Source organism: Carassius carassius, chromosome 27, assembly GCF_963082965.1.
Source record: "Carassius carassius chromosome 27, fCarCar2.1, whole genome shotgun sequence".
In the NCBI taxonomy this organism is placed as follows: Eukaryota; Metazoa; Chordata; class Actinopteri; order Cypriniformes; family Cyprinidae; genus Carassius; species Carassius carassius.
Genome location: NC_081781.1, coordinates 12,391,036 through 12,403,149, shown reverse-complemented (window position 1 = coordinate 12,403,149; position 12,114 = coordinate 12,391,036). Strand labels below are relative to the sequence as shown.

Below are 12,114 nucleotides of genomic sequence, written 5' to 3'. Positions count from 1 at the left end.
TACATCTAATAACTAAGATTAATAAATGCTTTAGAAGTAGTCTGATTGTAATGTAAAGTGTTGCCAATCCATTAAACATTTTAAAAATATATTATTTTGTCTTCCCCAGAAGAAAGCAAGTGTTTGTTTGTAGGAATTACATTTTATTGTGTAATTGCACTGCAGGTCTAATCGTTGCATCCATCTATGTGTATTACTTGCTTACAAACTAGCTGCAAACATGAGTGTGAACCATAACACTTGCTTATATGCTTAACTCAGTGCTTTCTCTGTCAAAACCTCATCCAGCTGGTTACGGCCTTGAAAGAGAGATCACAAACATTTTTCGCCCCCCGCCCCGCCCCGCCCCGCCAGTGTGTTTTGTCCTTTATCATGCATAACTACATTCAGACAAACGGATTTCAGCTTTGCAAAACTGCCTCCTAGTGTTGCCTTGTGGTGTTGCACTTACAGAGAATTTGATCTCAAAATTCCTTATTATAATAATAATTAAAAAAACTTTACATAATTAGATGTTTATTCGTAACTATCCATCCCCCCTAAACAGAATCACAACATTACAGTTTATAAATAACCACATACGCATTTACATTTCTCTGATTTTTTTCATGGACATATTTCATGAAACAACAGGTAAACATATCAGCATTATTCAAGAGTTCATTTAAATCAACATAGTACAATACCACTTGCACATATAAATGCTGCAATAGTGTAATATACATTGAATCTTTAGCAATACAACCCATGTCATTACAGTGATGTTCACCGCCATCAATGCTGGGCATCGCAACGGTTCAGTCTGCATATATTTCCCTCCAGTTTGTATGGGTAAGATGTTGATTTAAGCAGGAAAAAACATTATTCAGTGTGCTGTGATGAAATTAAACCACATCAATTCCGGATTCATTTATAGAGTAAAAGTTGAAACATTCCAACTATTCTAATCAGCTAAATAGTGATTATTGATGGAAAAAGTGAGCTTGATGTAATATTGGTATAATATACTGCATTCAATCATACTACTTAAGTAAATTAGTGAGTAACCTCAGATTAATGAGATCAAAATTCCTTGCATTCATTTACAATCACAGTGAACCAGAACTGTTAAGCAGCATGTTTAGTGACTATTTGTTTTTTGTGTGTTTTTTTTTTATTTTTTTTACAGTGCTTTTACCGAAAAGAAGCTTAGAATGTTACAGTGACGTGTGAAACTTCATTTCATCATTCAAGAATACATTTATTACCTTGAAAGAGCAAACATTGGTCAAGTAGGTGCAGTCAAGGTTTCAGAATTCAAGATTTTTATAGAAAGCCAAATCAGATCTGAATAATATTCACATGAAGTCCCAAAGCAAAACACAAGAAATAAGAATATATTAGCATGAGCACTCCAGCCATACAACCAGGAATAGTTCACCCAAAAATTACAATTTGCTTAAAATCTATTCACCCTCATGTCTTTTTTTAATCAGAATATATTTGGAGAAATTTAGCAGCACATCACTTGTTCCCCAAAGGATCCTTTGCAGTGAATGGGTGCCGTCAGAATGAGAGTTTAAGCAGCTGATTAAGAGCATCATAATAGCCCACATGACTCTAGTCCACCAATTAAAAGTGGAAAGCTGTGTTTGTATTAAACAAATCATCATCAAGACAATATCCATAATATTGCTTTCTCTAAATCAGGAGAGAAATATGCACAGATCAAGCACTGTTTACAAGCGAAAAACAAATGTGTTGGTGTATTTTGTTGTAAGAAGACAACAGCAGATGGACTTTTAGTATGGATTATGGAACTTTAGTTTAAACTTCAAATGCCTTAATGATGGATTTGTTTCTAACAAACACAGAACTTTTGACTTCACAAGACATTATTTGATGGACTGGAGTTGTGTTGATTACTTGTGGATTATTGTGAGTTTTTATCAGCTGTTTGGACTCTCATTCTGATGGCACCCATTCACTGCAGAGGATCCATTGGCGAGTTAAATGTAAAAAGTAGTGCTAGATTTCTCCTGTTATGATGAAGAAACAAACTCATCTACATATTGGATAGCCTGAGGGTGGCTAAATATTCATGACATTTTCATTTTTGATTGAACTATTCCTTTGAATAAACCATCCTGTCAGTGCTGCCTAACACTTAATCAACTTCTATTTTATGTTTGTTAAATTTAATATAATGTATGACAGACTCTGAATGTGTGGCTAGAATGAGCGTAACTAAATAATGTACAACTGCACAGCAGTGGCCTTTTGATCTTGATTTTCAGAATGAGGGGAAAAAAACTGAAAAATTATATATATATATATATATATATATATATATATATATATATATATATATATATATATATATATATATACATACGATATTCTTTAATGTTCCATCTTAATTTATAGTAACTATAAAATAAATAATGAATAAGAAATAATATTCTTAAGAATCAGCAGGAAATAAGCCATTAAAGGTACCAAACACTGTTTAACAATAACTGTTTTGCAAAATGACATTCAAAATGTAAATGCAACATATATATGGATATGAAGTGAAAAAGTAGTCACGTCACTTCCTGTCCTCAGCACCAGCAGGACTTGCGGGTGTCATCGCTACACAATCCTTCCTGCTCCTCCAAAACAGCCAGATTGAACTCATCATTCATGGATCCTCCCAACAAATCAAGATCCTTCTTATTGGCTTGTAAGACTAACTCAGCCAATCGGGTGAAAGACTGTAATGAAGGAAAGATAAATAAAAAAGATAATAAAAATTTGCAAACAAAAGGATCGCCATTCCTCCAATATTTATGTACATAAAATACAGAAATAATGAGAAGAAAAAAAAAATACAAAATTGCACCTCTGTAATGTTGTGGTTGGTAAAGGCACTTGTCTCAAAAAAATCCATTCCATAAGCCTTGGCAAGCTGGAGCAAAAAGAAGATTCAGAAGAAAGTTTTTAACTTCAGATTTGTCACATAACAGAGGAAATGAGGAGTAAATAGCAGTATGAATGAAAGATGCAGTGCACAAGATCATTTACCTTATTTCCCTGTTCTTTAGCTACTTGTCTCTTGTGTTCTTCATCAGACTTGTTTCCAACAAGTATCTTCTGCACTCTCTCAGGGGCATACTGATCAGAAACAGAACAGACAAGAGGAGAGACACAACAGAGGTAAATGGATGGAGCAGAGCAGAAACAGACAAATATTATATGAGATACAGGATTCATTTAACAGAACCAGTATTGGCTTGGTATTCAAAAAGTGTTCTGTTGTCCTCTTGTGGGAAAAAATGGGGTAAAGTTTTAAACCTAATATACAAATAATACAGTGGGGTCCAAAAGTCCACAATGAATATTTGAGAATCTTTTTATTTTATTTTATTTTATTTTAAGTGTTTAATTTCTGATAATAATATATAAACTTATATAATAATATATAAACACGAAAAACGCAAAATAAGGGAAATTATTAATATTAATAAAAATAAATAAAAATGTTTTGCTGTTTTGAAAAAACATCAGTGTCGGATTTCTAATTTTTATAGTTTGTTTATAATTGATTTATAGTTTGTAAAAAGTAACAAACTTGCTTGGTGTCCCAAAAATAAGTGCAAAATTAATGATTCCAAATCTTTCAATTTCTACAAATCCCGGGTTTTGCAAAGCAGCCTCTATCTGCTTTTACCCCAGAGTTAAAGAGAGAAAGCAGGGGCGGTGGAATTTAAATGAGATATTAAAAAGAGGTAGGTTATATTTAGTTACAGTAACAGATATGCTTTAAACTCCACAGGCTCACCTCATCTACATCACTGGCCCACTTCATGATGTGCTGGAACGAGCGCTCGCTTGTGATGTCATACACCAGAAAAATGCCCTGTTGATACAGAATCCATTTCACTCCACCCATAAATAATAATGAGCCTTTATCAGTGGACAACAACAGGCATCTGTATTAGATCTGACTCCAATGTTAGAGTCAGTGAGATGTTTGAAGATCACCTGTGCTCTTCTGTAGTACTGCTTAGTGATGGTCTGATATCTCTCCTGACCTGCTGTGTCCCTGCATACACACACACACACATCTGATAAGCAGAACCAGGGGATCAAACACTGTTATATCATCACAGAACAAGAAAACATACCATATCTGTATTCGCACTTTAATGCCATCTATCTCCAAAGTCTTCATTTTGAAATCGACACCTGGGGTAAAAAAGAAAAGCATTTCACAATGATTTCAAATAACTTGAAAATATGTCCTAATATTGACACAACTCATCTGTTAAATCATCTTCAGGCTCTAAGCCAGATCTAAATGAAATCTTTCAGTGTAATCAGTGCTCTCTTGACGTTTACTGAACCATTCAACTCAGACTCATAAAAAGGCAGTGAAGTAATAAAGAATAAGAAGCAAAAAGAAGCAAAAATGGTGACAAATACCAGAGACAAAATTTATATTAATTTCAATGCAATTTATTAAATATTTCTATAAAAGGGTATATTTTTTGTCTAGAAATATGCTTAGGTCAAGCTTAAGAACTTGCGAAATGTATTTTTTTTATCACTGAAAATAAAATTCACAGCACAGAACCTAAAAGGGTGGAAATAAGGAAATGGTTTACATGGAAATGTCAATCTGAAGTATATATTTTTATATTTGATATTTTATCAAAAAGGAGCAAGATAAATACACCTAAACAGCACAAAATTAATCAAATCAATTGTTAATACTTGACCTATGTTCAATAAAAAAACAAACAAACATCAGAATTCACTAAGAATTCAGAGTTTAATATTTAATGCAATTTCTTTAGACACATATGAAGTAAACATGAAAGTGTACTAAATAGTAAGAATGACGTGTTCTTGTAAGGTGTGAAACCATAACGAGATCTTGAGCCCTGAAAGCAAACACCTCTCTTTTAAACCCGAAGAAGGCAAGAAAATAAAGCCACAGCAAAACCACAATAATAAATGGGGATCTGTCAATAGGTCCACTGCAAACACATTCCAGCTCCCGGAAGAGTTGGTTGTCTCTTGTATTTTTAACATGCCCTGGCAGCAATGTGATAAAAAAAAAAAAAAGATAAATTACCAAATTTCTTAGTTAGAGAGACAACTTTGTCAGCTTCTATATATAGGCCTTCTTATATATATACATATATACATATATATATATATATATATATATATATATATATATATAACAATTATTTAAAAAAATTTTTTTCCAGTGGATTCACTTGAGCATGCAAACACAAGAAATATTAAAATAAGACACTGGTATCATCTTGAATACAGCTACAGCCTCCTCTTTATTAAACTGCATTAAATAAAGCAGTGTTAGTGCCCTGAGAAAGGTCATCAGACACCACTGAATTGGTTGTCCTGCATGGGGCAAAGTAAAATAATGAAAGAGCTGCCCTTCCCATCCTCTCTTCCAGAATCTCAGCAGTGAAAGGACAACAATGCTGTGAAATACTGCAAAATAAAAGCAAAACCAAACCAACCTCACATAAAGTGATGCAAATATAACTATAATCCTTTTCTCATAAAAGAGTAAGCCCACAGAATAAATTAATTATGGTTAATTAATTACAGCACATTTCCACAGTATCATCATCATTCAAAAATGATTTGCTAACCCCCCCCCCCCCCCCCCACAAAAAAAATAAAAATAATAATAATGAGTGGACCTTTAAGAGTATTTAGGTCAGATTTTCTCCATATTCTCAATGGCAGTTCTGATGGCTTTTTGATTTGATAAACCAGCTTTCATCCAAAACCCTTTTATTTTAATCAACACTATGCAGGGGTGTAAAAAATACTGAGAAAAGTACATATACAACACCATTTATAGTTGAAAATGAAAACACTTTTCTGCGTTTTTAAGAGATTTTAATAGATTAATAGAATTAGTGGTGAACTGACATTGTTTTTGACAGCCGATGCTGATATAATTTTATTTCATTTAATTAATATTTTAGGAAACTGGAATGATTTGAAAACTGATTAAAACACAAATTTGTAAAAAATACTTATACTTCAGATTACAATTTATTTTTCACAAATAAATAAATATTACATAAAGTAAACATTGTAACCACAGGGCACCAAGTAATCTGGGAAGTTTGTGTGCAGGAATCTTTTTTTTCTTTCTTTCTTCATATAAAGCCAAGTTAACATTCATTTTACATACAGCACACAGTGAAAATGACTTGAATATAACAGTGGGCAAATGGATAAAGCGCAGCATAATTTTAATTCACGAGTTTAAAGTTTGTCGATCGCACGGACCGACCGTCACACGAAGAGAATACAAGCCGTCAAAATAAAAGCCCTGCATCGAACGCATCGGCCAAACAGGAAAAACTATAAAAAGATTTATGTGTCGACCACTAATTAGAATATAGTGATTTTATGACTAAAAATCAAGACTGAACCGTGTTCACACTTGACTCATCAATCTATAGCAGGGGGTGTCCAAACTCGGTCAGGTGTCCTGCAGAGTTTAGCTTCAATCCTAATTAAACACACCTGAATCAGCTAATCAAGGTCTTCTTAGGCATACTAGAAACTTCCAGGTAGTTGAGTTGAGGCAATGGCAAGTGGAATACAAGCATCAGGAAGGAGGGTGACATTCTTATGGGTTCCAGCCCATATAGGAATAGAGGGTAATGAACTGGCCGATGAGCATGCAAAGAGAGCTACAGACAAAAGCAATATAGATGTAGATGTAAAGTACAGTAAAGCAGAAATAAAAAGTATAGTAAAGGCGAAAACGATTAAAAAGTGGCAGCATATTTGGGATAATGGGTACACAGGAAGACATCTTTATAGGATACAAGGGAAAGTGGGAAAAGACACACAAATAACCAGATCAAGACAGGAAGAAATTATACTAACAAGGATGAGGTTGGGTCATACAAGGTTGAATAGTACAATGTTCTTAATAAAAAAGCATGGAGATGGAAATTGTGAGTATTGCCAGAACAATAATCCTGAAACAGTAGAGCATGTAATAATGCACTGTCATAAATACAATGAGGCAAGGCAGAGGCTTGTTAATGAGTTGAAAACAAAGAAAATGTCGTTAGAAATTAAAACACTATTGAAAAGAAGCTCAAGGGAAAATTTTTATTTATTACTTCTTTTTTTGAAAAGTACAGGCCTGTTAAAAAGGATATAAGTGTTTTTTTTATTTATTTTTATTTTTTTTTATTATTATTATTATATTAGTTTAACGTGCTGGTATATTTAGTTTGGGAATAGTTAGTAACTCCCGTGCCTACTCCAGTCCAGTGGTGGCGGTAATGCACAAGAAATAGTTGCAAACCGCCAATCAAAAAGAAGAAGAAGAAGAGTTGAGGCAAGTTGGAATTAAACTCTGCAGGACACTGGTCCTCCAGGACCGAGTTTGGACACCCCGATCTATAGCAATGGTTATCCTGAAAAGGCATTAGGCTAGGCTAGTTCAAAGTCTGTGTCTAAGAGATAGTTCACCCAAAAATTCGTATTTTGACATCATTTAAATAGATCTTGTCTTTTATTTAAGTTGTACTTTTAAGTCTGCATAAGAATAGGCTATTTTGAGTAAAAACAATTCTTTACTTTGTAAATGTAACTTTACAGGTTTTACTTTAGTGTTAACATGACAACGATGGTTGGTTTTTGAAAACAACAACGTTGTCAAAACGATCCCCAATCACAGGGACTAGCGGAAAGACTGGACGAAAACAAATGAGCTATTTTTTTTATATAGTTTTCACTGAGACTATAATGGAACAGTTTAAAAAAAAAACTTGCACTTTGAAATCTGTTTTCAAAATGTGTATTTTCAAGCTCTCAAAATGCAGTTGTTGTGTAAATGAAAGGCAAAAACACATATACAGTTTTCAGATTTTAGTTGATGTCTGTGTCATGAAAAACCCCCTGATAAAAAAAAGTACCATTACTTGGATTTAACAAAACTCAAATAAATTATAGATTCCCCAAAAAACATCAAAGCATTGTAGTGTAAAAATACTTTATACTTCTGATAATGTAAGGTTTCTGAGCCCCCAAAATATGAAGACAATTAAAGCAGACGTAATGGGCATTTGACAGACGGTAATAGGTATTAAACTTCATAATGTGCCAGAGCTGCAACAATTGAATCATCACTTTGACACTTTCCTTCTGAGACAGTGGCTAATTGGAAATGGAAATAATTATTCTAACAAGGCAACAGACAGATATGCTGGTGATTAGCCATTTGCTAATGCTTCAAATTAACTTGCAGACCAAACAGATATCTCTTCCATTGTGAATAATGTTTCAGTACACAGCGCTAAGGTCCTTGACAGCCCTAGTATCATAATATATATGGGCCATAGCCCTGCAGACAGACACCGACCATCTCTCAGGACCAGTCACACTAAAGCTTTTATCTCCTGCAGTTAAAGATTGTTCTGTATCACATCACTGCTTAACCAAAAGAGATCCATCCCAGCATATTAAATAAACGTTAGTGAGACAGACAGCAGGCTGCAGGAATGAGGCAGGGCCTCTGATTCCTTATTGATTTGGGGGATATCATCATCAGGAAGAATAGGAGGGTATTATGAATCTTATGTCTGATTTCAAGCCACTTGATATTATCTGCTCCCCTAGAAAACCAGAGAGAGCTACACAACAGAGCATACCCTGAACTTTTGCAAAATAACAGGCTGACATTCACTTCACACCTAATGAAGCATGTGATTTAATTGAGGGATTACATTTTTGGTACGAGTTCAGCATTTCAAATGCTTCATTGAAGGAATAGTTCGGCCAAAATGTGAATTTTGACAGCATTTATTCACCCCCACATCTTTTAAAGCACACATTTTTCTTCTGTGGAACACTAAAAGAAGATTTTACAGAATGACATGGATTTCACAGTTCACACAAAAATAACAACTGAATCATTATTTACTCACCATCATATCATTCCAAACCCATTTGACTTTCTTCCTTCTGTGGAACACAAACTTTGATATTTAGCAAAATGTGCAAACTGCTAGTTTCCATACAGTGAAATTGCACAGGGACAGTTGTAGTCATCATTCGTGTTCATTGTATGGAAAAGAGCGGCGAAGACATTTTGCTAGATCAAGCTACTTTTACAGTTTCCATGGCAGCAAAAAGGTTTGGAAAGGCAAGTAAACAGCGACCATTTATTTAAAAGACCTTTATACACTAAGAAGAATCTAGTTTACCTCACGTAATAAGCATCAAGTATAAGTGAAGTATTAAGAACAGGTTTGTAGTGAAAAGTAATTTAGTGTCCTTATGCATATTGCAAATTAAAAATATAAAATTTTATAATACTGGAAACTGTTGTAAATTAATTAATTTCTGTTCATCTTCTTCGAGTTTGTAAATTGGTTGTTGTCAGGACATTATGTCAGCCCACTGGGAAAATGTCCCACTAGACCAAGCGCACACTTTATGAACACCAAAAAGAGAGGTTTATGAAAACGCTTTTTAGAACCAAATTTAGTTTTTCATAACATCCAATAAGTCAAAATAAATATGATCCCTATGCTGGGAATTCTTGAAAGCGTACAACAGATACAATAGTCATTTTTTAGAATACAGTGTTAGAGATTGCAATAAAAATCTTTTCATTTTTCTCACAGCTGAGGCCAAAACTTTCAATTTAGTTAAAGCTGATTCCATTTCATAGCAATATTGAACTTGCATAGAACAGCATGTATGAGTTGGAAATGGCTGACAGGACACTTTTATGCATCAATTATTTTAGTGAAAAATGCATGCAATAACACACCTGCGCTTCCTGTGTCCTCACTGCCAGTCATGCAACCTATGATTTTATAACTGCATTTTATTATCTATAAAAATCATCTAAAACAACTGTGTAAAAATGCAACATTTTAAGACTTCACACAAAGATACAGTCAGAAATCTCAGAAACAACTCGAAGAGGTTGTGTGAATGCATCTCACTATGTGGTGTAATTCTCAAGCCATTCTTTTCACGGCTTCTAGACTATAATGGCCCAGCGCTGCTATGGGTTTTCTTATCGGTATGTGCTGTTTGTTCTGCAACTCTTTGAACGGATGCATGAAAGTAACATTCTTACCGATGGTGGAAATGTGAGAGGGATGAAATTCATTGTCCGTGAATCTGCATAATAAACAGGTTTTGCCGACACCGGAGTCTCCGAGGAGCAGGAGTCTAAACAGCACATCATACTGTTTGGCCATGGTGTCTTATGATCACAATTAAAGGAACTCAGCGTCGGGTTTCCATGTCCACCCTCTTCACAGTATCATCTTCTCGCTTTTTCCATCGACTGTTCCGTGCTTACGTGCGGATTTCCCGAAAGTCTGTGTAGCTGAAGCAGGAGTCGATGTGAACAGAAATCAGCCAGGAACGCTGCTGCTGTGGAGCTGGTGGGTGCGGTGGGCTACAGAACGACATCCTTCACACCTCAGGAAATGGGTGGAGATTACGGGCACACAGCATCACGATTTTGATACAGATTTGCCCTAGATTCATTTTATATATACCAGGACTGCGTGGATAAAATGTAGCCATATGTTTACACTCTAATACTGTCAAAATGAATATAGAAATTGGGCCATAAAACAAATTAAATCTGCAACATCAGCCTTTTATACAGTCATAAATTAATAGCGGACACGGTTTTTGCCTGTTTCCAACCAAAAAAAAAAAAAAAAGCGGATTATAGCTGTTATAATTAGCGATGCCCGAATCGTGACTGAATGAGTCGAATCTTTTCGATGAACCGAACTAAACGATTTCACGAATCGAACTGAATCCTTCTTGAATCACTTGATCGAGGACTGTCATTTGAGACACACACGTCCGACATGGCTACTTAAGAATTTTATCACAGCGAGTAACTTGTTTTCATTCAACATATGTAAATGAATTTGAGTATTGTTTATTGTAAACACAAATTATATTTAGCTTCTACATTGATTTTTGAACTCATTTTTGAATCATGGACAAAACTAGAACACAAGGAATTAAAATAAATGACATTTTCTAAAAAAAAAAAATAAATAATAATCATCAGTGTTATGTGTGTCTACATATGACTTTATTACCGTATATTCCAGAATATAAGTCACACTTTTTTTCATAGGTTGGCTGGTCCTGCGACTAATGGTCAGGTGCGACTTATTTATCAACATTAATTTGACATGAACCAAGAGAAATGAACCGAGAGAATACATTACCATCTACAGCCGCGAGAGGGCGCTATATGCTGCTCAGTGCTCCTGTAGCCTACACTGAAAACATAGAGCGCCCTCTCGCGGCTGTAGACGGTAATGTTTTCTATTGGTTCTTGGTTCTAAATAAATGAGACTTGTAGTCCAGTGCGACTTATGTGTGTTTTTTTCCTCGTCATGACATATTTTTGAGCTGATGCGACTTATACTTAGGTGCGACTTATAGTACGAAAAATACGTACTATATTACTGACTGTATGTATGTCACGCAAGGTTTTTTATTAAACAGAAATGATATTGTACAATCATTAAAGAGCATACAAATATCACTTGTATCCAAACAGTCTATACATATAACCAACATGTACACGCAAGGAAAAAAAAATTACAAAAAAATAAATAAATAAAGGAATAAATGAATAAAATGAAAAATAAAATACATTTATAAATAGCAATGATTAAAACAAATACATTAATTAAAAATGTTGCATTTTTGAAGGATGTTAGCTACGATCACAGTCTATGAGTAACTGATTTGTAAATGATATTGACTGGAAAAAGGTTTGGATGATTCCTCACAGATACTTGATAGTAAACAAGGTGAAAGAAGTATCCTTCAGAATAATTCACAGATATTACCCTGCTAATACATGATTACATTTAAAAGGGACATCCCTACAAACTGTTCTTTTTGTGAAGACCACCCAGAGACTGTTTTGCACCTCTTTTGGTATTGCCCACACATCAGAACATTTTGGCAAAACCTCAGCAGATTCACCATTGACCATATTTATAAAGACTTTGCCTTACTGTGGAAGGATGTTTTTGTTTTTATAAAAGTCAAAGTAAAGAAAAAACGTAC

The 12,114-nt window shown here is 34.4% G+C and overlaps 2 protein-coding genes across 2 annotated transcripts in view; one reads left to right on the top strand and one right to left on the bottom strand.

The window, feature by feature from the left end:
• LOC132106763 (zinc finger protein DPF3) overlaps window positions 1-327 on the top strand; it is a 217,038-nt gene extending 216,711 nt beyond the window's left edge. The window contains exon 13 of the transcript XR_009424195.1: window positions 312-327. The gene's annotated coding sequence lies outside the window, so the exon portion shown is untranslated. The remainder of the gene's footprint in view (window positions 1-311) is intronic.
• An 843-nt stretch (window positions 328-1,170) lies between these two features.
• On the bottom strand, window positions 1,171-10,682 carry LOC132106759 (ras-related protein Rab-15-like). Its single transcript, XM_059512734.1, has 7 exons — window positions 10,133-10,682; window positions 4,149-4,209; window positions 4,006-4,066; window positions 3,803-3,880; window positions 3,046-3,135; window positions 2,864-2,929; window positions 1,171-2,735 (listed from the first exon to the last, which is right to left on the bottom strand). Exons 1-7 carry the CDS (start codon window positions 10,254-10,256, stop codon window positions 2,583-2,585), a joined length of 633 nt encoding a protein of 210 aa, XP_059368717.1. The 5' UTR covers window positions 10,257-10,682; the 3' UTR covers window positions 1,171-2,582.
• Between the last annotated feature and the right edge of the window lie 1,432 nt (window positions 10,683-12,114).

Coding starts and splice junctions, on each gene's coding strand:
- LOC132106759 (XM_059512734.1), bottom strand. CDS start 10,256: ATGGCCAAACAGTATGATGTGCTGTTTAGACTCCTGCTCCTCGGAGAC. Junction 4,210..10,132: donor CTCTCACATTTCCACCATCG/GTAAGAATGTTA, acceptor TTTTTACCCCAG/GTGTCGATTTCAAAATGAAG. Junction 3,881..4,005: donor AGTACTACAGAAGAGCACAG/GTGATCTTCAAA, acceptor CTGTATCAACAG/GGCATTTTTCTGGTGTATGA.